Source organism: Gallus gallus, chromosome 1 (assembly GCF_016699485.2).
Source record: "Gallus gallus isolate bGalGal1 chromosome 1, bGalGal1.mat.broiler.GRCg7b, whole genome shotgun sequence".
NCBI lineage: Eukaryota > Metazoa > Chordata > Aves > Galliformes > Phasianidae > Gallus > Gallus gallus.
Window position 1 is genome coordinate 27168024 of NC_052532.1, and position 26690 is coordinate 27194713.

Here is a 26690-nt window from a genome sequence, read left to right on the forward strand (position 1 = left end):
ACTCCCTTTTTCCTAAAATCTATGGCATACTTCTTGGAATCCTGAATTGAATGCAGAGGTTTAATTCAAGAAACAGGGGGGAGGAAGCCCCCTGTTGGGGAACAAACAAGGACACACAACAAGTATGCAAACATTTGGAATTGGCTGGGGTTTTAAAGAAGAGAACTGAGAAGGATGCCAGACTCTAAACCCAACAAGCAGACACAGGCAAGTGTGGGTGGGCTGGGTGATCTACCTCTCACAAGCTAATGTCTGAGGAACATTAGGGAATAAACTGACAAGTGACATCCACAAGCCTGGGTAGTGACTGCTGTGTCACCTTGCTGGGGTTTTAACCCATGACAGCAAATAGCCATCATCTCCCAGCTCACAAACACACATGGCAGATGTTTGAAGAGGAAAGAGGGGCTGGTTTGGGTAGGATGGGTAGCATAAGGGTATGTGGGATGGAAGAGTATTTGGCTCATTAATTTATTTGGTTAAGAACTACTCTGTATAAAATTTATAATTAATAACATGGAAAGTGATAGATTACAGACGCAGACACACCAATATTAATGAGCAGGTAATGACAGAGAATAATGAAGACCAGAAGTCTTTGGTCACTACAGGAACGCATGCCATTAAGGAACTACTCAGATACAACATTGAAGAGATTCAACCTGAACTCTGTCACTGATAAGAAAAGGGGTGTATGGTTACTGTAAATATTATGGAATATTTGAGGGTGCTTGCAGAACTGTGTGAAACACTGGAATGTGGATTGATGTAAATCTTATTATGGGAAATTTAGATAGGGGCCAATGGCACAGAAGGGAGGGGATCAGGGAGGAACAATCATATGGAAACATAGGCAATGGGAATAAAAAGGACAACTGCACTTAAAACAGGCCACTAGCAGGTATGCTACTCTGACCAAGCCTCGTACCTGATCACAATAGGTGACGCTTCTTCATAGTTTTCTTAACTATTTTTTTGTATAACTCATCCTCTACCCTATTGGTGATACTGTTCCAAAGTCGGCATGCCAGTGACTGTGCAAGAGGTTGCAGGTCACTGGTCCAGATATCTGCAGCTACAGAGATCATGGCATATTTGTATTTTCCTAATGAACTGAATTCTGTGTACATGTGTAATTTGCTAGGAAAGTTGAAACTGGGACAGCCAGCAAGCAACCACTGAATATAAAGACACTTGTACCAAGGAAGACTGAAGGTCTGAGTCAGTGGCTGGGCAAGGGGCCCAAGGTTTGGGCATGGCCAGAGCTGCTGCCTGGCAAGGCAGGCCAAACAGCAGACACTGAGGCTGCTAATATCTGAGGGACCCATGACTGTGTGGTAACAGCGAGAGAAGTGTCAGTGCATGTCTCATTCTGCCAGCAAACACCAGGATGGATTAGCTGCCCAGTAGGAAGGGTAAGAAGGCCTCAGCATAGGTATCAGACAGGTTCAAAAACCATGGTAGTGCGCAATGGATCCACAGATGTGGGCACACTTCTGGATGACAGTCAGGGTGTGCATTTTCACTAGCGGACTTCAACCCTGATCTTTGTCACCTAAATGGGACACAAATGTACCATGCTCCTTAATCCTCCACATCTCGAGACTTGGCTTTAGGGAAGAGAACAGACATTGGTCATATTAACATTTCCCTCTCTGCCTGGCTCTCCCAGGGCAAAGAGATCAGACAGGGAGATAGAGAGGCAGTTTTCTTTTTGAAGATCCCTGCATGTTGTGGAGTTACCGCTGAGGAACCTTTTCCACTGTTTCTCCAGTAGGGCCACCATGATACATGCATAAACTTTATCTAAGGTGCTCTGCAGCACCATACCCTTAACATAGCTTGGGGCAGTGAACACGGAGGAAAAGGTTATTACAATGCTATTATCAGAAATTAGCAATAACCTAGGGACACAACTTAAGAGAAACACCCATCCACGCCCCTCCTCACCTCCCAGCTTCCAGGACAGAAGGGAAGCAGCAACAAGAAGGCCAAATTCTTGGCTGGGTAAGGAACTGGCTGGAGGGCCGGGCCCAGAGAGTGGTGGTGAATGGACTTAAATCCAGCTGGTGACCGGTCACGAGTGGTATTCCCCAGGGGTCGGTGCTGGGGCCTGTCCTGTTTAATATCTTTATTGACGACCTGGATGAGGGCATTGAGTGCACCCTCAGTAAGTTTGCAGATGACACCAAGCTGGCTGGAAGTGTTGATCTGCCTGAGGGTAGCGAGGCCCTACAGAGGGATCTGGATAGGCTGGATAGCTGGGCTGAAGCCAATGGGATGGGATTCAACAAGACCAAATGCTGGGTCCTGCACTTTGGCCACAATAATCCCAGGCAACGCTACAGGCTTGGGGCAGAGTGGCTGGAAGACTGTGTAGAGGAAATGGACCTGGGGGTGTTGATTGACGCTAGACTGAACATGAGCCAGCAGTGTGCCCAGGTGGCCAAGAAGGCCAATGGCATCCTGGCTTGTATCAGAAATAGTGTGGCCAGCAGGAACAGGGAAGTAATTATCCCCCTGTACTCAGCACTGGTGAGGCCACACCTTGAGTACTGTGTCCAGTTTTGGGCCCCTCACTGTAAGAAAGACATTGAGGCCCTGGAGCGTGTCCAGAGGAGGGCAACAAAGCTGGTGAGGAGACTGGAGCACAGGCCTTATGAAGAGCGGCTGAAGGAGCTGGGATTGTTCAGTCTGGAGAAGAGGAGGCTCAGGGGAGACCTTATTGCTCTCTGTAACTACCTGAAGGGAGGTTGTAGTGAGCTGGGGGTCAGCCTCTTCTCTTGGGTGACTAGTGATAGGACTAGAGGGAATGGCTTCAAGCTGCACCAGGGAAGATTCAGACTGGACGTTAGGAAATACTACTTCTCTGAAAGGGTGGTCAGGCACTGGAATAGGCTGCCCAGAGAGGTGGTGGAGTCGCAGACCCTGGTGGTGTTCAAAGAGCATTTGGATGTTGTGTTGAGGGACATGGTTTAGCGAGAACCATTGGGGAAGGGCGAATGGTTGGACTGGATGATCCTGTGGGTCTTTTCCAACCTTAGCGATTCTACGATTCTATGATATCCCATCTTTAATTTAGCATATGGGAGCCAAGAAGTGCTTCACTTCCCCACTCTCATAAATATTTGAGTTCACTTGAAGCTACTAAGCTCAGTAGGCAAGTGAACTACAGAGAAAACTGAGGAATGGCTGGATTTCAGATAAAGAAGAGGGGAGTTATGTGAGAGATGGCCAGGCTTCACACAGAACTGGGATCTTCTGGAGAGTAAAACCCTGTGAGGCCAGCAGGGCTAACTGAAACAGTGAGGCCATAGGCCATGCAACCCAGGAAAGAGCATCAGAAAGAACAAATTGGTTATGTATACAGCTGACCTAGGACAAATGGGGAATAAATAATTAGGGGTAGAGTTATGTGGGAGGAGACAAGGGCAGAGAAATTGAGAGATAAAGACAGATAGGGCAGAAGAACAAGCATGGGAAAATAGAGAAGATGGGCATAAAAACAAGCACTTGCACATAAGTACATTCCTGAGCCCTGCACATTATCACTGCAGTCTACCTACCTTCTCATTAAATTATATTCTTAACTTATGCATACTCTTACCCTGCCACACAGACAAGAGTACTGCAAGGCCTAAATGTAAGCAACTGGAGAACACATTGCAGGCCACTGGGCCTGCAGCTCCAGATGCCAGCAACTGGAGAGCCCAAAATGCAAAAGGTTGAAATGGCAGCAAATGAAGGAACCACAGCTAGTAAAACTTGTAGGTCTAGATGCCATGAGCTGGAAAGGCTGGAGTGTACATGTGAAAGATCGAAACAGAAGCAACAGGAGGGGCCTGGGTGTATTTACTTTTCCACAGCATCTCGTGTCTGTACGTGTAATTAAACTGGAATAGTGAGCAGAAGGCTATATTTTAAAACACTGTGTCTGAGCCAGTGGCTGCATAATTGGCCCAAAGTCCAGTGATGGTATTAAACAACCTTATAGCCCATGCTCAAATTTAAGAGGTATGTAGACACCGTGGGTCCCAAAAATCTAGAGAGGAATCGTATTTTCTCTAGTGAATGTCAGTCCTGATTGACTCTCCGGAAAGGAAGAACAAGACTGGGCTATCTGTATTGCTGTTTATGTGAGTGCTAGTGGTGTTTATAAGGGTATGATAAAGGCATTGCTCTGTAGCTGTATACATAGCTAACCATTTTATTTTCCTGTTTCGGCATGCCTCTCCTGAATACATACTCAGCCTTGCCATTGGCCAGACCTGAAGACAGGAACAGCAGCAGGCACATCCATGAACTACACAGTGAAATATCTCAGGTCTGAAAATATACACAGGACTGGGCTTCAGTAACCATGAAAGAGAACTCCCTGGACCCAGTGGATTGAGCAGTTCTCATAACATCCTTCACAAAGGGAACTTATAATTGAGCTAAAGAAGTGATACTTATAGTATTAGGGAAAAAGAAAAAAAAAAAAAAGCATCAACTTTCCCTGCAGTATTCTCTAGGTAGTAACAAGAAAGAGTGGATTTTGCAAGTCCAATGAAACTTCAGCTTTCTGTATTAAGTCAGATCCCCTTAAAAACGGGACACGAGATAGATGCAGAAGGAATAACGTGCTCTGGCACAGAATGTTCCAGGAGAACGGTACTGCATTGAAAAGAATCTGAGCACATTAAAACCCTATATATGAAATTGTAACTTACAGACTGCCTATGAGGCTATGGAAGACACACTTCCAGAAAAGAAAAATTCAAAATACTTAAAAATCCATTGACAGATACTTTAAGAAATGCTGCTACGTAGCCTAATTAATGTAGACTGAATAACTTGCAGTGTGGACAGTGATATGTTTATTATAAGCCACTCAGTGACAGCTGCTGGAGGGAATTAACCAGAAAGCAACACAGCCCTGGATTAGCATATACAAGCCCAGGATTTCCCATACACAGGAAATGGCAGAACAGGAAAAAAAAATGTTATATTTTATTTTCCTACATTCTGTCTCCAAAGAAGTGACACAACTTCTGAGGTGCACATCAAGTACAACACGTGAACAGCTCTGCAGAAAGAACAGGAATTTTGCTCTGAAATAGGAAAATGATAACTATCAGGGTGATGGATTTTTTTTTTTTTTCGGCCTACAAAGTGATTTATATGATAAGATCTGTTCATCCTAAGTGAGTGGGCCCTAAGTGAATAATTTTGAAAAGGAATTTCAGCTACTGGCTAGCTTTGTCTTTGTTCAAGGCAAGAAGAAAGACGGGCTCTGAGCCCAGCGCAAACATGTCGAAGTCAGTCACGGTTAGCATGACAGACAGCAGACATGCTGTCTGAATTCAGGCAGAATTTTATGACTGCCAGCCAACGTGTTGGCAGCCCTCTCTTAGGGAGAAGAAGATAGGCTGGATGTACATGGAGGTCTATAGGCTGGGACAGAAGTTAATTCAGCCTGACATCTACTATTTTGATTTTCAATATTGACTTTTACACGTATTATCACATCAAGACTCCAAAAGGTCTACTACAACACGTAAACCAATGTTGGGAATCTTAATCAAAGCTATCAAGAGTTCACCAGTCCTTTCAGTGAGTTCTTGAATATGCTAACAAGAAAACACCATAGGCCAGATCTCTAAATTCCACTATGAAGAAAGTAAACTTTTTTCATACAAGCCCCAACATCTTTATGAAACTTACCTCATTGTCTCAGACACCCCACAGTCCTCTATGCACTTTCACAAAGAAGATGAGAACAGATGAAAGCTAGGACCTTCTAAATAGTTAAACCAACCCTACAGATCCCTTCCAACCCCTACAATCCCTTGATTCCGTGGCTCTGACATGTAGGCCTCTCACCCTGGATGCAGACCTCGCCTTTGTGCTGCTGGCAGTGCCTACCCTGTCCCTGGCTATCCCCCAGATGTTCCACTTGTGCTCCTCACTGTGCACCATCTGCTTCCTTTTATCTCTGCACACGTGCCTGTAAAGATGCAGATTTATTTGGGAAAACAGAAAGAGTCCAGTCTGTCAGCTGAATCCTCCTTCTCTCAGTACCCTGTGCCAAACCCAGTGGTTCTGCGGTGCCTTGCTCAGGTCAGGGTAACATCAGTAGGACCAGAAAAACGACTCGAATCGTCTCCACCTGAACGCCTGCCCCGAACCCACGGCTCCCCTCATATCTGGGTATCGCAGATGTGACAATTAGCAGCGATTGGCCCGACCCAGCACAGCCGTGCCTCTCAGTTCGGACCACCCGGGGCGGCCCTGCCGTGACCCACGCCCTGTCAATGCTGGTGGGACACAGAGCGCGGGCTCCCTGCCGGGGAGCTGTGGCGTTACCCGCACGGGCCCCTTCACGCCGGGCTGTCCCCTAACGCCGCTCCTCGCCTCATCCTCTTTTAGGAAAGTTAAAGCCGCGCGCGTCTCTCGGCTGCGGGCACGGCTCCCGCAGACAGACGCCCACCCCCAGCCCCGCACGCTCGGGGCCACCGGACGTGCACCCCCCGCCGCCCCAAACCTCGGCTCACCTCCCCGTGCGGCCGGGCCCCCTTCCCCGCGGGCCGCTGCCATGCCGCCGTGCCGCTCCTCCCCGCCTCCTTCCGCCCTCCCGTCCCGCCCGCCCCGTGACGCGATCCCCGCCCCGCCGGGAGCGCGGGGCCAGCCGGGGTTCGTAGTCCCCGCCGGCCGCTGTCGACGAGGGGCGCGGCCGCGCCGAGGCACTGCGCTACGTTGCGCGGCGTGCAGCGGGACGAGCGTATAAGGGGCTGGCGGCGAGCGCGGCTCAGCCAGTCCGTCCGTCCGCCTGCCCGTCCGTCAGAACAATGCCATCGCCGCCAGAGCCGGGCAGCCGCGGCTGAGGGGCGGCGGAGCAGCCGGGCGGGACGCGCTCCTCGAGCAGCGCCGCTCCGAGGGGGGGAGCCGCCGCCAGCATGTGGATCCCCACGGAGCACGAGAAGTACGGCGTGGGTGAGTGAGTGAGGGAGAGACGGGCGGGGGGCTGCAGCCCGGCGCCCCACCTGCCCGCACAGCCGCCCGCCCGGCCCGGGAGGGGTCCGCGCTCCGCCGGGCATTGTTCGCGCTGCGCGGACGGACAAAGTACCGCCGGCGGAGCCGCGTATTATTTCAACTTTGCCCGGGGCAGTGCTGTGGAGCCCGCGGGACCGCCCTGCGGAGCGCTCGGGGGATCGCTGTGACTGCTTTGTGCGTTCTTCTTGACGCGCCGTGCGAAAAGCGGTGCGCTCGTCCCGGACAATGGCCCCGCAGCCGAACGCGGTGCGCGGACCTCCGGCGGAGTTGGTCGCTCCCTGCGTGTGTGCGCGGTGTTTGGGCGCGGGGCTGCGTGTGGGGGGGGTGAGGCGGGGGAGGCGCGGAGCTCTCTTTGTTTTTGTGTGTGTGTGTGTGTGTGTGCGTGTGAGAGCTCCGCGAGCAGCCAGCGCGGCTCCGTCCCGCTTGGAGTTGATCCCAGATGTTGCCGTCCTCTAAATGCCTAAATTATAGGCATCGTCGGTAGCGTTTATTTCCTCGACTCCTTCACCGGCCGGGTCACAGCTGGGCTGCGGCTGTCCATCAGCGCCGCCGTGGGCAGGGGCTCCCGGACCGCTCTGGGACGCCCTGGAGCGGCACGCGGGGCAGCACGGCCGAATGCTGCGCTCTCTCAGGCTGTCCGCTGCTCCCTTCCCTTCTCATTTTCCTGTTTTTTATTTTATTTTATTTTTTCCCTAAACAACTGCAGCATTTTTCTGATGGCGAGATGAAAAAGATGCTCGGTAGTCATTGTTAACGCTGACGGCAAGCGGCTAAACAGCCTTCCCCCTATCGGAATAACCACCTCCTGGGCTGCTGAACAATGAGCTGATGCCCTCCCATACGTTTTCCATAGCGAGCCCTGGAGGCACCTGGGCACGGGTCATTGTCCGGCAGCTCCGCGTGTAGGGATGCTCGTCTGCCTGTAGCCCTTTGCTTGCCGGAGCGGTGCCGCTGTGATTTCCCGGAGTGGGGGGGGGGGGGGGGGGGGGGGGGGGGGGGAGGGAGGCATCCATTGGGTCAACGAGGCAATGTCATCTCTAAAAGAGTCCTGTGTAAATATAATATAGTCTCAGATGCTTATTCTTATTTAAATGCGTTCCGTGGTTTTCTGTGATTTGCCTCGCAAAGGCTATTCAGGATGGTAACAAAAAGCCACTGTTCCATTCGGGCCGTCCACACCCCTGGGATGAGGGTGCATCGTGGTTTTTACAACCATTGCAAAGCGATGAAATGCTGATCCGAAGTCATCTTTTTTTTTTGGTTTTTTTTTTGCGAGGACTGTGTGTTTTGCTGGGTGCTCACCCACCTGCACAAAGAGTGCTATCTGCAAAATCTTCACACCCAGTTACAGTGTCAGCTATTGTGCTGTGTGCTGGGGGAGGCTGAGAAGGAGTTGGATCTTTCATAATTCCTCCATAACCTTCAACTTTAATTTATGAGACCTCCTTGACACAAACTTGCATCGTGTGGCAGAAGCCTGCTTTCATGTATTCTTTTTAATGCTGTGCTATTTCTGTTTCCAAGCAATTTTTATTAACAATGTATTTATCTGCCCTGCTAAAATGGGTGCATTAGGAAACCCTTAGAGGCTCCGGATGAGTTGTACCGAACATATGCGTATCCTTTGTACCAGAGCTTAGGGCTTACATCAACATCAGTCCTCATCTGCGTTTTCAGTCTGAGTTGTGCAGCATTTCTGCTGTGGTGTGCCAAAATGGATGGACACCACCTGGCTGCATGGAAGGGCTGCTGGTAGCCGAGGGGCAGTGGGACGTTTGCACAGCCTGATGGATCCTCTCTCTGAGGAGCAGTTGATGCGAGAGAAGGAGCATCTCTTCTTTATTTTAAACTTTTGCTTGCAGGCCACCAATAACACAGAATCATTTTTTTCTTCAGCAGACTACTTTACTTTGAGTTCATTTGCTTGAGGATGGGCATACTGCCATAGTCTGTAGTGGGTGTTACTACATTCAGATGTTACATGTTGTAGGGCAGTTTTATCGTGCTTATTTCTAAGGCTGTAGATCTTATCTGCTGTCATATCATCCTTCAGGATGCTGAAGGTGAAACAAGCAATGTCTATTTATTTATTTTGTTCCCGAGAAAGTTTCCTTTGTCTGGGTTTTGGCAACTCTGTTTTCTGAGCAGAAGCTTAAACTTTGGTATCTCACATTGATACTTCATTTGTGTGATGTGGTACCTTTGGCTGATGTGACAGTCTGGTGGCAGCATCACACAGAGCACCCACTGACCCCTTCTGTAGAGTGCATGGCACAACGTGTGGTGCTGGAAGGGCAGGAGAAGGGAGATCTGTGGCTTTGTTGTGTGGCTGCTAACAGTAGCTAAAACAGGTAGGTGTCAACCTACCAGACCAGTGAATGCAGCTCTCAAAGGTGATTAGTGCTGTCTGGTGCAAACCCGAAACTTCTCGCTGCAGTAAAAATTGCTACAGGAGCAAGTGTTTGTTTTGTAAATGCTGTCTGGAGTTGTGATAGAGGTTCCGTTAGATGGTCTGAATGTCAAGGACCATCAGATCCACACACTGCTTTACCATCTGTGTGCTTTGGTTTCCCTGATCCGTGCAGGATATGGTTTGGCTCTCTGGAATGGAAATGACTTACCTCTGTCTGCTGAGCACATCGCTTGCTAACGTTTCTTTGGAAGGTACTTTTCAGATGAGAATAGGAAGATTAGAGAATAATTAAACAGTTACTGAATGCCTCATCCACTGTATCAGCAGCATATTATTCCAAGTCCCGAAGTCATTCCATATAGCATAATCTGCCAATTTAACTCAGGCAAGTTTAAATAGTGCTTGGTATTTTTAGTGTGCTTAAGCTATAAATCTGGCTTCCCAAAGGGATATGAAGTGTGGCTATCTCCCATTTTTGTAGAGGGAAACGGAAGGATTAAATGACTTCGTGCTATAAGCTGAGGTTTATGGGTGGAATAAGCCAGGAGAATATTAGTTGATCACAGGAGCAGTGTTGACTGGCACTCAGGCAAAGGCTGAAGCGATGGGCTTTGCCCCATTCTCTGAGCTGCAGTTGGACATGTCTCACGAGCAATCCTGATGAAAGCTATCTTTATCTTCAAGCTGCAAGCACTTTTTTTGACTGCAAGGTTACATTACTGTAAATGAGCTTGGTTTGTGTAGCTCAACAGCAACAAAAGGCCAAGACCATAATGCGGTAACTGTCACAGTGTGTCTTCATCATAAGCATGCTAGACTTCTAATTTAAGGTGCTCTGTTTAAAAATGGCCTTGTTCATTCTGCCCCAAACATTAAAAATAGAAACAGTGTTCTTATTTCCTCCCTTTTCCAGTGTTGATCTTGCCTCACAGTTTTATGTGGAATTTGGTTTACATTTTGCCTTAAGTTTATAAGACCTCTAATAATGAACTTGTGTCAAGCTGTCTAAATACTTGCTTAGAGGCAAGGCTGGGAAGATACATACTTCTCTCTGAGGCTCACAAGCTCTGTTTGGTTGATGAACAGGTAGGAGTGGTCATTGTCTCATTACAGCTTGTGACTGCTGGGGGCCCATGCCTGCCAAGAGCTGAATGTGAGGTGGATGAGGCAGGGAGGCTGAAACTGGCGGAGTGCCCACACTCCCTGCACACCACTGGGGCAAGGGGAGCTATTCGCATTTCATGAGATACTCCCAGAGTTCCCACTCTGACTTACAAGATTTGTGGGTCTTCACACTGCTATGAAGGCTTTCACACCAGTTTAGGATGTCACTTAAATGAAGATTGTATTTTACTGGTCTTCTACATTAGTAATAACTTTATCTATCCTTCAGAAATGATGTAGAATTAACCTTCAGCTTTTGGACTTGAAAATAACTAATTGCATTCTGATCACAGAATTGTAGAATGGCTTGAGGTGCAAAGGACCTTAAAGACCATCTCATTCGAACCCCCAGCTGTGGGCACGGTTGCCAACCACTAAATCAGGCAGTAGGTTGTCCAGAGCCCCCATCCAGCCTGGCCTTGAACACCTCCAGGGATGGGCCAACCACAGCTTCTCTGGGCAGTCTGTGCCAATTCCTCACCATCTTCTGACTGAAGATTTTCCTCTTAACATCTGATCTCAATCTCTCCTCTTTTAGTTTCGAACCATCCTGCCTTATCCAATCGCTATCAAACCATGTAAAAAGTCTTTCTTTCTCCTGCTTATAAACTCACTCTAAGTACTGGAAAGCCACTGTGAGGTCTGCCCAGAGCCTTCTCTTCTCCAGGCTGAAAACAAACAAAAAACCCCAGCTCCCTCAACCTTTTTTTGTAGGAGAGGTACTCCAGCCCACTCAACTTTATAATAACTGTTTCTATACGTCTAGAGTCTTTAATGTGGATATTACTTGAATGTCACCCTCTCAAGAGGATATCCCAGAGCTGGCTGGTTCATTAGCACCTTCTTACCCAGTGCTCTTTGGAGTTCTCATCGTTACTATTCACTGAGTGTATGGAGCTGCCAGTGGAAGACTTAATGCTGATGCTGTTACACTGCCGGCTGTATACTGATTACACTGCCTTCTTCCTATTCAACTATATTTAGTATTTTGCCCCTATTTGCTTTTTTTTTTTTCAGTGTTGTGGATTTGTGTAGCTACCAGGTGGATAAGATTCATCTAAAAGATGATGAAATGGTGATGAATTAAATACCTTGAAGGTCAGGGCTGCCTTTGAACACACCTCTTTCCATCCATAGCCTGAAGCCGAGAAACAAAACTTCAGCAGGAAACAGCATTTTGCGTTTCCAGACTAGTTCAGGGTGAACGTGTTACCTTCCACCTTCCATAGTTTCCAGTTCATTTGAGTGTAATTCACTGTGCAGGTCTTGGTCTATAAAGCTCTCCCTAATTTGAGCTTTGGGATTAGAGAAGGTTCCGAGGAGAACATTTTGATGTCTTGGATCAGTTGGGATACTTGAATGTATGCAGTGACTGAGAGCTCACTTTCAGCAGACAGCTTTTGCCCCATGCAAGAAACACTGCTTTGTTTCTCTAGGTTTGAATGATTGTGAGTGGTGTCTGTGTGGAACTGTACAATGTTTTGATGGATTTTTTTTTTTTGCTACTGGATTGGTGTTTGATTCTGTGAATGTACAGGGAAATCATCTGTATAACTCCTTAAAGTCCTGTTGAGCCTATCTGTGGTTTTGCAAGAAGGGTTACTGTTTATTTCTCTGTGTCCTTTTGTGAGGAATTGGGCAGAATGCCTCTGAGGCATTTTGTACAATTTGTAGTGATTTGGAAGGCAGAGATTAACCCAGAGGGAGATGTCCCTTTTCTTTCTTTCTTTTTGTTTTTCAGTTGCATACATTTTATTGGTGGTAGGAAGTCTAATGCCAATGAGGTACCCAGGTTTAGCTGTGCTTGAGTGATGATCAATAGAAACATAGGAAAAACAGAAAAGGTTTTGAGAGACTTAGTCTGTGCTACGTTCCCAAAGCTGAGTCAACTTTATCTGTTCTGAAGGAAACTTGCCAGCACATTCTTCAGAATTCTTCTAATGGAGCATCTGCACTTGTGTAGCCCAGTGCTTAGCAATCCTAATACCAGAAAGATTTTAGCATTGGAGTACGGTTTCCCTCTTGCATATATCATTACGTGTACGTGAAGGCCTGCTGAGACTTCTTTTCTTTGGATGAAGTGGCTCCAATTATTTCATCCTTTCACTGTAGATCATGTCATTCATACCCTTGACCTTGATCTGTGTCAAAAACTGGATCGAAAAGCTTGGTCAGGTAAGGCAGGAGAACTTTTCTGTGTTAGGCAGTGTGTCTGCTGGTCAGTCCCAGCATGGCGTCTGTGCCTTCTGCTGTAGCATTGCACTGCCCCATTCAGGTGGGACCCCCAAATAGTCCTTCAAATCCTTTTCTGGAAGTTGTCAAAGCAGTCATTCTCCCACCAGTGCTTGTCAGCTGATTATTTCAGCTTGTGTGACACTTTACATTTGTTCTTAATGATCGGCACCTTTTCCATACTGTTTCTCCAGCTTTTTGGCCCTGCCGAATGCCAAATTTCCTTTCTCACATCAGCCTGTTGGAAACACCTTGTATGACAGCTTTGTTGTGAGATGCAATTTAAGATCTGTGCTTGTTGACAGAAGCAGAGTTTGATGAGCAGCTGAAAGACACCTGGATGCCATGAGGATTTGCCATTAGTTTAGATCTTTGTACGTGTAAAGGAATGGGTTTTTTTTTCAGATCTTTACAATGACAGGAGTTGGAGGTGATAGCTCCTTTCTGTTTATCTTCATAATGCACGTTTCTCATTGCTTAGGATGCATGCTGCATTTCTGTAGGTTAAATATGACGGTGATTTGTCAGCTTTGCTTTCTTGGGCATCTGAATGTATTTTTTTTTAATAATGCTGACCTTATGTTCAGATGCTCTATGGTGGTGTATATGAGAGTTGCAAACGCTGCAGCTTTGGAAGTCACCTGTGCTGGGGATAAAGAGAGAAGGTTGGATTTTGCACATTGTAGTACATTGTGCTTGCTGGCTTCTGTTTTCCTGAGTAAGAAAGCAGGAGAAAATCAAGTAAGTGTTTTGCAGGATTAAAAATATTTATTAAAAATAAAAAATCATTCCTGTTATATTGCCAAAAAAAAGAAAAAGTGCTCTTGAAGGAGTGCTAATTCACTGAAAACCTTGCTGATACAGATGGCATGTTTAATCTCTCCCCAATTAAAGAACTATGTCAATTTAAAGTCTCAGATCCACATGCAGTATGTATCTTCTTTAACAGTAACATCTGGAGTTGTTATAACTGGAAGTGGGGAAGTCTGCTTACTCAGCTCTCCGCTACATCAGGTTTTGTGGTCTTGATAATTTGTGTGTAGAAAAACAAAATAGTGCAATAGCAGAAAAGGGAATAAAAGGTGGGGTTGTCAGTTAGCAGACCTCAGAATCAGGCATTTCAGTTTTGTCTCTGTGTTACTGGATTTTGTCTGCGTCCTTGCAGAGCTGTGGGAGGGCTGTGGCTGATCCCATGCAGTCAGGAGGTAACTGATGAGCTTGTTCTGTGTTTCTGTCAGCAGAGGAGAAACGAGCTGCCCTTTCTGACTCACTGCTTGCTTGGTTGATTTTTGTCATTGTTTGCGCTGAGTTTAAGACTTGAGTCTTTTTCAGAAATGTAAAATGAGTTATTAATAATCGTGCGTGTACTGACACCTTTTCATGAGTAATTTGTATCGAATGAATGCGAATCTGTGTAGACTGTGGATAAGAGGTGGCCACCAACTCCAGAGTAAGGGATGTTCTGTGATGATGTGCAGGTGTGTTCTGAGCTTTTTTTAAAAATCCTTTTTTGTATCAGAATTCCTCATTAACTCTTCAATGGGATAATGTTTCGTGCTCTGAAATGATTTGAAATTACAGGTTGCAGCGCAAAAAAACCCCACAACTGCACTCCACGAAGTTTTGACTTCTGTCCAGCAATTTAATGAGTGAAGAATACATGAGATGCCTTGTGAGGAAAGGAGTTCCATTTCTGATGCATGCTTCTTATATAAATTAAATGCAAGTTAGCTGCAAGAACTGTATTGCTTTGCAGTTTTATTATGCAAATAGCATTTGGGAATGGCTTGATTACCAGTGGTGCGGTAGCCTATGTGGTGATAAACAGTTGGTTTTTGTAACAAGGTACCTTTAATGCTTTTCTGGGCAACGATATCTGATAAGTAACATGTTCCCAAGGAAAAGTTCTTCATAAAGATGATTACTTTTAAATGAATTGTTATATATTTTTTTTTTCCTGGGAAGGCTGGGAGAGGAAGTAGCCTGGGTAAACTTAAATGTCATCATAAAGGCAGCTCTGATTCAGTGGGCACAACTGAGAGATGCTGCCTGAATTGTGAAATGGGAGAGGAGTGGCTCATCGGTTCTAAGGGCCCACCTTTGGGAAGTGAATGGTGGTAGCTTTCGTAAGGAACATATTTGGCTAATATTGTGTGACCTGAAAGAGTGTGTGCTGCTGCTTTCTCCTCTTTCATTGGTGCTGTGGGAAGGAGCTTGACCTGCAGCTTCTGCCTGTGCATGGGGATCAGAATTGTTCCTTGTTGGTGTTCATGTTATCCTCAGAAGAAATCTGTGTGTATTTCTGAAACAATTAAATGGATAAGAGCTTGCAGAGCTGTGGTGTTACTCATGGTTAGTTGTGGAAGGAAGCTTCTTGAACCTTCGTCGCTTATCTGTCTCTTCCCTATTCTTTCACCTTCCCCTTCTTCCCCGACTTCCTTCCTTTTTTGGTCTGTAAGGCTTTGGACCAAAAAAAAAAAAAAGAGGAAATCCTAAGGTGGAAAACAACAGAAGATCACTGCTCTTCTATTTTGGTGTGAGAGCACGTGGCAGTGCTGGATAGAGTTCATTCCTTCAGCTGTACGTGCTTCTCTTCTTCCACCCGCCCATACTGGAGTAAAATTGAATAGCTAATTATAACTCAGGCCAGAATGCCATGACTTCATGATATCCTTTCTTCTGCTTGGAATAACAAATACCCAGAAGCTAAATCTCCTTTCTCTTTGGGCCAGCTGTAGTTGAGTGTGCAGCCTTGCCGTACTTAAAGGACTTATCCTGTCCTGTACCAGGTTAAGTAGGTAAAGGAAGGGTACATATCTGCCTGCTCATACTTTGCCATCAACAAACTTTCCTAAAATTAGTATAATGAGAGTGGTGCACATCTGAAGTTACACGGTCTCCAGTTACTTACATAGTACAAAATTTAATTTTCCTGTTTAAAAAGTCATTTTTCTTTTTTGCAAGTCAGACTGGGAAACAAAAGATTTGCCTGTGATTCTTTCTGCCAACAAGTCAGGCTTTTTATGGCAATTTTATTATCCAAAGACTTGAAACAATTTTTCCACCAGTTAATTGAAAAAAGTATAGTAGAAGATGCTGAAAATAGGTAAAAATTTTAAATAATGCAGACTTTTTCAGGGAAGTATGTAGTGTTTTTGCTTATCTGAGACAGCTATTGGTTTAGAATTAAATCCTCTTTGGATGTTGTATTTTGAGGTGTGCTGTGCTGAACAATATTCAGCTTTAGGGTAGTATGGAAATCACTTCTTTCATGGTCACCTGCAGAGTTCTGGGTTGGTTTTTTTTTTTGGTAGCTCTTTCTAGTTTCTTCTGGAAAACACTGTCATTCTGTGTATTTTTTTTCTAATTCTTTTTTTCCTGTGTAGATAAGTGGTACCTTTCTCTCAAGCTGAGCAGTTATAATCTGCGCTAAGAAGCAGTATTTAAAGCTTGTTCCGTCGGTGAAGAGCACTAGCTTCCTGACAGGGGAAGGATGTGTGGGGTCAGTTCTGTTCCCTGTCTGCTGTTCAGCGTGAGACAACATCCATGGCTTTGGCATCTTCACATTAAAGTGTGGTCATACTTGCTTATGTTCAGAAATGTCACTGAGAAGACGGTGAGACTGAAAGCTGTTGAGATTTAATGCATTTTTCATGCAAACGAAGATGTTCTGCAAAGCCTGCTCTGCCAAAGAGGTTGGGGCTTGAATAGCAATGCATCTAAAATGTGTATTTAATAGATGCATTAAAAATAACGAGTTTAAAGATGGTTGAGATAAAGTGCACAGAGGTTAGTTGTCATATTAAAGAAGTACAAATTATGTGGTTTCCTTTTTCCCCAGTAGCTTGTTATAACAGTGTAACTTCATAAACAAAGAAACAATGCAACCATAACAATAGAATTACCATGAAAACCAAAGTGGTTTCTCATAAAGATTGCTTTGAATTTATATACATAATACCATTTCTACCTTTTTTTTGAGAAGCCAAATAACTGCATTACAGTTGAGACTCCATGTAGCTGTGAAGTTGATAGATATCTAGGGGCTGCTTCTGTATGTTCTGTCTCTGTGTGCGAACCCAATAACAGCATATAATAGGCTGCTGTGGTAGGGGATTGGTGTCAGAAGCAGAGGGAGAGAATTATATTCTTTAGCCATTAGGTGTTGAATAGATTCTTTCAAACTAGCAAGCTAGAATTTCTTTGGTTAATCTCTGAAATGGATTTATTATTTGCAGACTGTCATAGCTTTGGCTTTTTAATGGTCGACGTAAAGTACCATTTATGCTTTTATGGACATTATGCAAAGCTTCAAATACTGCAGACTACACATACCAGGCTTTGTTTAAAATATGCATTTTGGGTAGAATAAGAATATGCACAGCTGCAGTGCCATATGTTAAAATAATTCAGGAAGCTCTGTGTAGCATATTGTCTTTGTAGCAATTGGACAGATCAATATGATGGGAAAGATGTTACACCAAAGGTGTAACAGCGGAGTGACCAGCATGATAGAAAGGTGATCTAAAAGGAGGGAAGAAGATTGCTCACCTGTATTAGAAGATCCTAGGTTCGCAGGGGAAAGCTCCACCAAGAAGGGATCTCCAGAAAGAGATTCTTCCCCTGGGGCAGTCAGCCCTTAAGTGAGGTCTAAGAGAGGTGCAGCCAGGCTCCATCCCTTCTGGTCACACAGCTGAATTGCCTTCACCTGTGCTCCCAGGGCTGACAGGGTCCTTTCCCCAGGTGCTCAATCAGTGATTCAGGCAGTGACTCAACAGTTACCATACAGTCTTAGGTGGAAGACATGGAAAGAACTTGGGTAAGCAGAGGAATGTCACAAGATTAGAAATGTAACTGACATTGCAATTTTAGAGTTCTTAAGTTGATACAGAATTTTTCCAATTTTTCCATGATGCAAAACTTTTAGAAGAGGATGGAACAACGACAGACCCAAGAACTAGCAAATGTATAGCAAGAGTTCAGTGAAGTGTAAGCACCTGTGTAGAGCAGAATGAGCACAGGATGTGATGCTGGTGACATCCTTCCGAAGGGTCTGTGTCTCATTGTCACATCCAGAACTTAAATAGACAAAAAACGAGTCCTTTCAATATAGCAGTATGGGAAAGGAAATTAAACATTTCTGCTTGACATAATCAAAATACGTATTTTTATAGTGATAACATTTATGTAGTTGATAGCAGAAGACTATGTGAGATTACTGAGAACTGCTTCTCCTAAAAATGATGGTCTTTATGCATTGCTACTTCCTCTTTAGTCAGGATGGTTATGGAAATAGTCCTGGAGGAAAAGCCTTGGCAAGTGTTTCTGCCAGTTGCCTCTCCCAGTCTCACTCTATTTCCTCTTCAAGCTTTCCAGTAGCCCTCCTGGAAAGGTTCAGCAGCGTGTCTGGGGAATCCCTGCAGTGCCACAGGAGGGCTGCCTTCTTTCAGACCTTGTCCCTCGTCACCCACCTCCTTTGTCCAAATCCTGTCATTCTGCCGCACGTCTCATCTTTGCACTCCAAACCTGGTACTCAAGCTCAGGGAAAATACTCCTTTTTGGTAATTATGTGATCTTTATGTTCTGTAGTAGAATGTGTGTTAGACACAGAACAAGTACTTTTTAGGTCAGGAGAAATTATTTGCCGATGTTGTGCGGGGATACTTCACTTGTCACATTTAAGACATTGAGACCATCCTTAATTCTGGTGTAGTACCTATAAAGCTAGGCAATCGCATACAATGTTTACTATATTGGAGGCAGTTTTCTGTGGCTTCCCCTACACTCTCTTCTTAATTAGGGGAGCTGCGAACCAACTATCAATGTGCTCAAAGCATATTTTTATTTTTTCTCCAATCAAAGACATCCCTGGGTGAGCGTGTAGTGAATGTGCTTGCTGTACTGTGGTTTGTGAGAATGGAGACTGGAATGGGATGTGTGACTTGTGCATGGATTTCTTTCCAAGCTCCTCCCCACTGACAGTCACTTGCTTGTGACACTTCCAATTATTGTATTTTTTCAACCCATTTTCATACAGGGTTTCCATTTTGTTGTGTCTGCTGTTCAGTGACTAACAGCAAGGTGATGGGCAGGAAGAAGAGCAATGGTATGTTTGATCATTAAGATGTCTCAGATCAGGAGTGTTTGTTTTTTTTGTGAGTTCCGTAGTAAAATCTTAAAATATGCAACTTGTCTGTAGGCTTTCATATTAAACTTTTTCCATTGAAGTCTTGAATCCTTGAAGTAGCTTTAAAATTGAAGGTATTTGTTCTGAGGCTTCAGTATTAGCTTTTTGCACAGGTAGCTTAATAGGCCTCAGCAGTCACATCTACATATACGCCACTTATTTTTCTGTACACATTACATTATCAGTTTTCAAAAGGAAGTGCTTTGTCTGTGATATCTTGTTTTCTTATCTACCCTTCCATACAATTTAATGATATAATGCTTACATGATTTAGAGAGGAATATGTTAGTCTCGTCAGATTAAATATTTAATAGACAACCTGGACAGGTCTGGCTTTGCTTCTCTTCAGTTCCGAAGGCTAGATACAGAAGTCCATTGTACAGCAATCTTCTTTGGAGAGGATTTTGTTTCCAGAAATTCATCAGGATGTAGTTGAGTCAAAACCCCTCTTCTGTTAGTGCTAGAGAAAAGTCAAAAGGAATTCTATTAACTAGTCTGGAATAACTGTGTTGTGCATGAATGTGGGTCTAATGAATGTGGAAAGGCATTCCTGCAGCCTGTGGCATGTCACACCAGTCCTGGGAGGTGAGAGGAATGCTGCGGCCTCAGATGCCTCATTGAGCTGCTGATATTGCTTGCACAAAATAGTGCTGTACTGTTCATGTGCTGGAAACCTGATTTAAACATCCTGAATTCTACAGGCTTAGAGATGGAAAAGGATTTCATATCGTTTGCCTTGTAATCTCATATCTAGCTCTCTTAGTCTGCATTATACAGATGTGTGACTGAATGAACAGCTTTTGGCAGATTTCACTGGCTCTTTGCTCTCCTGACATCTACAATAGGGACTGAGAAACAGAGCTGCTGCCCTTCCTCTAACTTAAATTGTATGTACATCTTCCAGATAAGACTGTCTTTTTTGTGCAGTGTTACTATCGGACCTATTAGTTTATATTTCTGATAACATAAGGAACTTAGAAAAATGTGGGTCTCTGCAGTGGCGTGGAGATGTAAAGAAAGATCTTATGCCGATTATTTTGTTTAGTTATACATTGTTTACCTGGAAAAACAGTTGTTCCAGTAATTTTATAAAGATCAATTGCTGTGGATCATTAGTGCAAGAGAACTAAAAACATGTGAACTCTTGGTTGTTATTTGTTCTTGTAAACATGGAAGCTGGAAGGGTTTTGTGGCAGCTTCAGTCAGAAGTGAAGGGAACCTTGGACAGAGGTGAGCCTGTAGAGCTAGACTTGGCAAACACAGTAGGGGATGGTGAGTACTGGTCTTGGAAGTAGAGATGGGATTGAGGGATTTTGGAGCCTAAGCTGAGTGATAAGTAGGGGCAGAGGTCGGAATTGCAGCCTGCTTTTATCAGGTCATGAGGTGGGATTTGCAAGGGGCTTAGTGAACTGATGGGAGGGAAAGCCAGTGGTCATGCACAGGATGAGTCACGAAGTGAAAGGTGCAGAGGATGTAAGTGTGGGGAAACTTTCCCTGTGCCCTGCTGGTAGCCTTTTTGTAGCATCTCCAACCTGCTTGCCCAGGGTGGAAGTCATAATTAGGGCTTGCTGTAAAACTTGTGTAGTTTCGGCAATAGTAGGAGCAGATCTTCTGGCCAGTCACTTCTGGATGTTGTGCTGCCAGGGGTTATGTTTTGTAAGGGATGCACACTATTACTTATGGTGATATTTGGGTCTTTAATTAAAGTGTACTTCAGAAACATGACCACATCAGGATTCTGAAGTGCTCCATCCAGACTGTATTTTTTTGGCACTTTATTGTGATTTTAGGTGAGGACCTCAGACTTGAACTTTCTGTAGTCAGCAGTATTTCAGTTTGTAGGTCACGCAGGTTTCAGATTACTATATAATGACTCCAAGAGGCTCTTGAAAGTTGCTAATGAGCTTTGAGCTAATCAAAAGTCCTTGTCCTGTGGTGCTAAGTCAGAGCTTGCTGTTCTCTGAACGAGCTGTTCCTGAACACAGAAAATTCTTGCTTCCAGAAGGCTGCTTGGAAACTTTTAGTGAATGCTTGATTGTGAACTCAGAAGAGTTCCTGAATTGTGAGAGCTGATAGCACAGTGTCATTTCCTACATTACGTCCTCCAGCAGCTAACCTGCTGGTGCATCAGTAAGCAGTAGGCAATGCTCAGCTGCATCTTGACGTTTTGGTTTCTTAGGTTGACCTATGGATGACCAAGGTGGTAGTAGTTGTTGAAAGATACAGATGGTGGCAGGAAAAGATGTTATCTTTAATTCTACTTTACTGGGGTAGTGGATTCTGTCAATACCTTGTTGCTTGTGGGAATTGAGTTTGAATTTCATTTGAAGGGGAGCTTTCATGTGGTAAAACCAATCTTGATTAAATGACACGTTCAGTTGGCTTTAAAGGAATGCTTTGTTTGCTCTACACAAAGTATTAGCATTCCCTGTATTGTTTATACCACTTAGAACCAGTGAAATGTAGGGGCTAGCAGTCCTTTGTGGTTGCGTACTCAAAATACCATTTCTTAAATAAAACAAAGAGTATGTATTTGTTTGGAAGTGCAGAAAGTGATGAATGAGTGTGGTTTTGTTGAGCTAGGGTTGATTGCACATCATAGGTTTTTTTTTTTTTGAGATCACATGTGGCAGAGTCTCTTGCTTAGAACAAGTATCCTGGAGCTGCTGGCAGGCACTTATTTAGGAGCAAGTGCAGGAGTGCTGGCGTATCAGTACTGTGCAAAATGCCATCACAAAGAGCTTTTGCAGAGTGTGATGGGAGTTGAACCAGTTTTATCACTAATTGTGTGCTGCAGAAGTACAATGAATGCCTGTAGTATTGGAGAAATGGCCTTTGCACTGATAAAACACGGTAGGTCATTTCAACATATTTTAAATTCCTATCCTCTTATAGTTCACCTCTGTAATTTTTTATATGTATTAGAGTTTATTTTTTGTCACAATGTGATTTCAGTTTTAACATGCTGCAGCTACGTGTTGTGGGAGACACACTGGTGACCTTACTAAAGACTGAATTCAGGCCACTCGGCTACTGTCCAAATGCTCTGCCAGCTTAGCTACTTGACCACCTGCTTCTGTTTTTCCATTCCCTTTGCAAATGTAGGTTTTGTTCATTTTCTGATGTCTCAGCTTTGCCTTTCATAAAAAGAAATTAAACCACGTGGGTAACGTCTGTGCTTGGTGGTCTTTGCAGTTCTTGCAGCCACTGAATTTTCACTGGCTGTTCAAACATGGCCTTAATGAGGAAAATAACAGAGGGTGGTGGCTTTTTGCGTCTGTGCTTCCCCACTAGGCTTCTGCATGTCAGCTTGTAGGGCAGAATGGTAGCTGTCTAGCTCTGCTTTGTCATCCTGCACTTCTGCTCTGCAGTAAATCTTGGTGGTTGTCCCAGAGTGAGGTGTGCAGGTAGCATTGCCCTATGTCTGGGGTGTGGCTGTGTCCCTCAAGCTGTCAAAACATGTGGCTTGAGTTTGTCATCTCTGCACTTTGATGTGAAAAACTGAATGGGGAGAGAGGGAAAAGGAAATACAGTTCATAAATCTTCCTTGAAGATGTGATGGCAAATGCCTTACTGAGCATAAAACTCTTAATAGTCAGTCCCAAGTGGAAGTGCTGGATGGGGGGTTTGCAGTAGTGAGTGACATCCCAGGTCTACTACTGGCTTACCCATTGTCTACGTCCAAGTTGTGTGACTTCAGTGCCTGGTTTGTAAAGCAGATGCTTGAAAGCTGGCTGACACTGCCGACTGAGAGCTTGTGTGATGGTATCTTCTGACATAGCTGAGATACTTCAGGGATTGCTTCTGTGAATAGCTGAGAGAAAGTAAAGAAAGAGTTGGCTGTTACGTGACTTCTCCCTATGTTAAATACTGCTGTTCTAAAGTTTCTCATTTGTTATCAGATCTAACCATGATGCAGTGATTTGGGTGCATTCAGATATAAAGGAGCCACCTTTCTTCAAAAATAAAAAAAATCAGAATTTCTGATATCCATGCAAGTGCTAATGAATTGTTTCTTTATCTTAAACCTTTTAAAATTCATTAATCATGTTGAGAAATAAGTTATCTGTGATTCTTTTGTTGCTTTTGAAGACTGTCTTTGAGAAGCCATATCTAATTGAAACTCTGAGTTCACAAGCCCAAGGCACACTTCCAGTTTGTTCAGACTTTGCCTACATTGCAGTGAGTTCCCATGGCATCAGTTGCATGAAGCCACCCTGCATTTCCACAAGTGCCCCACTGCACCATGCTGCTCAGAGTGCATCTGTACCTGGTACTGCCACGTACATCATGTTGCTGAGTGTCACCATTGCTTCACAGTAGAAAAGGGTCTCTGCTTTCTAGTGTCCACTACCAAAATTTCTCTGTAGACTAACATACACATTTGGTGTTCTCATAGGCATGACCTACCTGAATGACTTTGGAGGAGAATATCCATTTCTATTTCACCTTCCATTGCTGGGACGTGCTGTCATAACTTGAAGTTGAGACCCAAGGACAAGCAGTTTCCATTTGTCCTTTTTAGTACGAGTAGGAAAGAAAGGGAATGGTGTCTGAAGAGAGCAAGTCTGGGAAACAGAGAGCTTCCCTCTAGTTGAGAGGAGGGGGTGGTCTGGGAGTATCTAGGTGGGATCAGTGTGCACAAATTCGATGTGCACAAATTCATGGATGCATCCATGTGTGCAGAGGGAGCTGGCAGAGGTGATTGCCGAACGGCTCTCTATCATCTTTGACAGGTCTTGGGAGAATGGGAGAGGTGCCTGAAGACTGAAGGATAGCCAGTATCACTCCAGCCTTCAAAAGAGCAAGAAGGAGGATCCAGGAGGTTACAGGCCAGTCAGTCTCACTTCTGTCCCTGGAAAGGTGATGGAACAGCTTGTTCCAGGTGCCATCTTCAAGCAATTGCAGGAGAAGGTCATCAGGAATAGTCAGCATGGATTCATCAAGGGGAAATTGTGCTCAACTAACTTCATAGCCTTCTATAATGGCATCACCAGCTGGGTAGATGGGGGGAGACAAGTGGAAGTAGTCTACCTTGACTTCAACAAGGCTTTTGATTCTGTCTCTCACAACATCCTGATAATGAAGCTGAGAAACTGTGGGATAGATGAGTAGATGGTGAGGTGGGTTGAAAGCTGGCTGACTCTCTGAGATCAGAGGGTGGAGATTGGCAGTGCAGAGTCTGGTTGGAGACCTGTGCCTAGCGCTGTTCCCCAGGGGTTTGTGTTGTGTCTGGCCTTGTTCAATATCTTCATCAGCGACCTTGATGTGATGATAGCGTTCACCCTCAGAAAGAATGCTGATGATGCAAAGCTGGGAGGAATGGCTGACACAACCCCTACAATTCTGTGATTCTGTGATAACAAAGGAAATGGGTTTCCAGGTGCAGTCTGTGGTATTGCATGTTGCTGTTCCCCCCCCATTCAAAAAAAAAAAAAAGGAAGGATGAAACTGGGGTGGCTACTGCTTAAGCAGCTTGTGGATATCTGTTGTAGGACTGAAAGGGCATTGGATTTGCTTAACACCACTATATGCTTCCTCCCCCCCCTCCCCCCCCCCGCCTATGGCTGCACTCTAGGACTTGCTATGCCATTTTCTTCTGGTCTGTCTGTAGCATGTGCTCATAGAAGGAGCATGTCTTAGCCATGGAGGGTCCATCTTTTGGCTATGCAGGGCAGGTCTCCACATGATTCAAGTGGCACTCTGTGCCTCTTGGAACTGTGCAGTGTGCTGGCATTGGACTTCAACACAGAATAGGAAGAGAAGTGTCATACTGAGGAGATGGTGAATGTGCAGCAGAGTGAGATGAAATAAGGAAGTACTGCAGAAGCTGTACAGGTGGCCAAAGAGTACCGACTTCTTTTTTGATGCTCTCTTCTGTTACATTCTGTAATACATGCAAGAACTGACATCTTTTGAAAGATGGCTTGACTACCTGGACTGTCTTCTAGATGTTTGAGTAGGAGAAGAAAGTGTGCTGAGCAGGTGCTGGCTATGGATTTGAGTTAGACATGAGTTGGCTGTGCACGTTCTTACAATATTAGTTGGAAATGTGCCGTGTTGTTTGCTGGCTCTTTTGCTTGTTAGGCAGATTACAGTGACTTGGCAGCATTAAAATGGGAACTTTGGGCTGTGAGGCACAGAATCTATTAAGTGAGTTAAAGGCCTACATGTTTCAGCCTTTAAAGATATCTGTTGTGTTAGGATGATGGCATCTAGCATGAGGGTTTGGCTCCACTGAGATGTCTCCAGTCAAACAGGTTAGACAGTATAAACTGTCAAGAAACTTAACCTCTTCCCCACTTCCTCTATATAGGCTTCAACAGAAATATTAAGAATTCTTTAATAATAGCTTATTGGTTTTGATAATTTTAAGCCCATTTATGTTTGCTTGTGGCTAAAATGTATGGATTGACTTTTCAAAGTAAATACAGAGAACAAGAAATTCTGTGATACAGTTCATATATTGTCTTATTGTGTTAACTTTTTAATCGTAGGCATTTGGACAAGAGATGCCCACTGGCCATTAGTTTGTTCTTGCTTTGTAGGTTATACAATAAAAAAAAGAAATAAAGGATCAATGTTCTCTTAGCTATTCTTCAGACTTTGCCACTTGAGAAGGACTTAGACTTGCTCTTCTTTAAAGGTTCGACAGTTGATTTTGTTATGCCACTTTAAACTTGATATGTACATGCAACTCATGAGCTATTGATATTTTGTTGTATAGTCTGGAGGTAGTGGTCTTAGGTTTCGAGGTGTCATGCCCAGTAGAGTCTTACACACATGAAAAATCATTACATTAGCTTGCTGTGACAAACTGAATTCTGTTTGAGTGGGTAACAATTTATTGGGAGGGGGGTTAGAAGCTGGAGGGGAGGCAAGTTCCAAAGTACTTACTGCAAGCTAAGGGAATAGTGCTGTCAAACCAGCTTATTCATTTTGTCAATGTTTAAGCTTCTTTAAGATCTGGAACCAGAAAAGCCTTATTGTCAGAAGCATAGTGACAAACAGACAAGTCCAAAGAACCTAAACAAGATCAAACTCATTACCCGTTTTCGTGAATCAAATTAGATGCCTGTTCTCTTCTGGGAGAAGAGCAAGCAAAAGAGAATGGGGAACAGACCTTGACTTCCAGGGTAAAATTAGTTTCTTCAAAAATCCAATTATCCTAATATATTTCTGAAATGCTTTATTTTCTGTTGATTTTTTTCTACTTGATAGGAAATTTCAGAAGTAAATCTACTGCAGGACTTGGATTAGCACTTGTAGCAAGACCAGAATATGACAATAGTGCTTGTATTTACTTCTAGATTTGTCACAGTAACTCTAGAAGGATTACTTTGTCTTTTAACGGTAGTATGGACACATCAGTAAAAGCAGCTGCTTTTAAAAGGTTAGTATAACTTGTTAAGAAATATTCAAAATGAATTTAAGATTGATCTTTTTCCTCATACTTACCAGCAGCATCCCATGTTCCAGGTAGTGCTGGGCTTCCCTGCATCCTTCAGGGGTTATGTGGTCACACTGTTAGCTCTCCCAGTTGGCTTGAAAATTGTAAATATTTCTATTAGTTGTAGGAAAACAAGATCTGTTGGGAAAACTCAGGATTTGGTAAGATGAAGCCAGAATTCCCACTTAGAAGTGACAGCTCTCTGCCAC

At 44.4% G+C, this 26690-nt stretch overlaps 2 protein-coding genes across 7 annotated transcripts in view; one reads left to right on the plus strand and one right to left on the minus strand.

Annotated features, from left to right (window-relative positions):
• Positions 1–6600, minus strand: part of ZNF277 (zinc finger protein 277) — a 53733-nt gene extending 47133 nt beyond the window's left edge. Inside the window, exon 1 of the mRNA NM_001195469.2 lies at positions 6537–6600. Within this exon, the coding sequence (NP_001182398.2) occupies positions 6537–6579 (43 nt within the window). The 5' untranslated portion in view covers positions 6580–6600. The remainder of the gene's footprint in view (positions 1–6536) is intronic.
• Positions 6601–6698: 98 nt separating this feature from the next.
• DOCK4 (dedicator of cytokinesis 4) overlaps positions 6699–26690 on the plus strand; it is a 246908-nt gene continuing 226916 nt past the window's right edge. For all 6 annotated transcript variants that reach the window (XM_040651775.2, XM_004937544.4, XM_004937546.5 and 3 more), the window contains exon 1: positions 6699–6975. In XM_040651775.2, the coding sequence (XP_040507709.1) occupies positions 6939–6975 (37 nt within the window). In that variant the 5' untranslated portion in view covers positions 6699–6938. The remainder of the gene's footprint in view (positions 6976–26690) is intronic.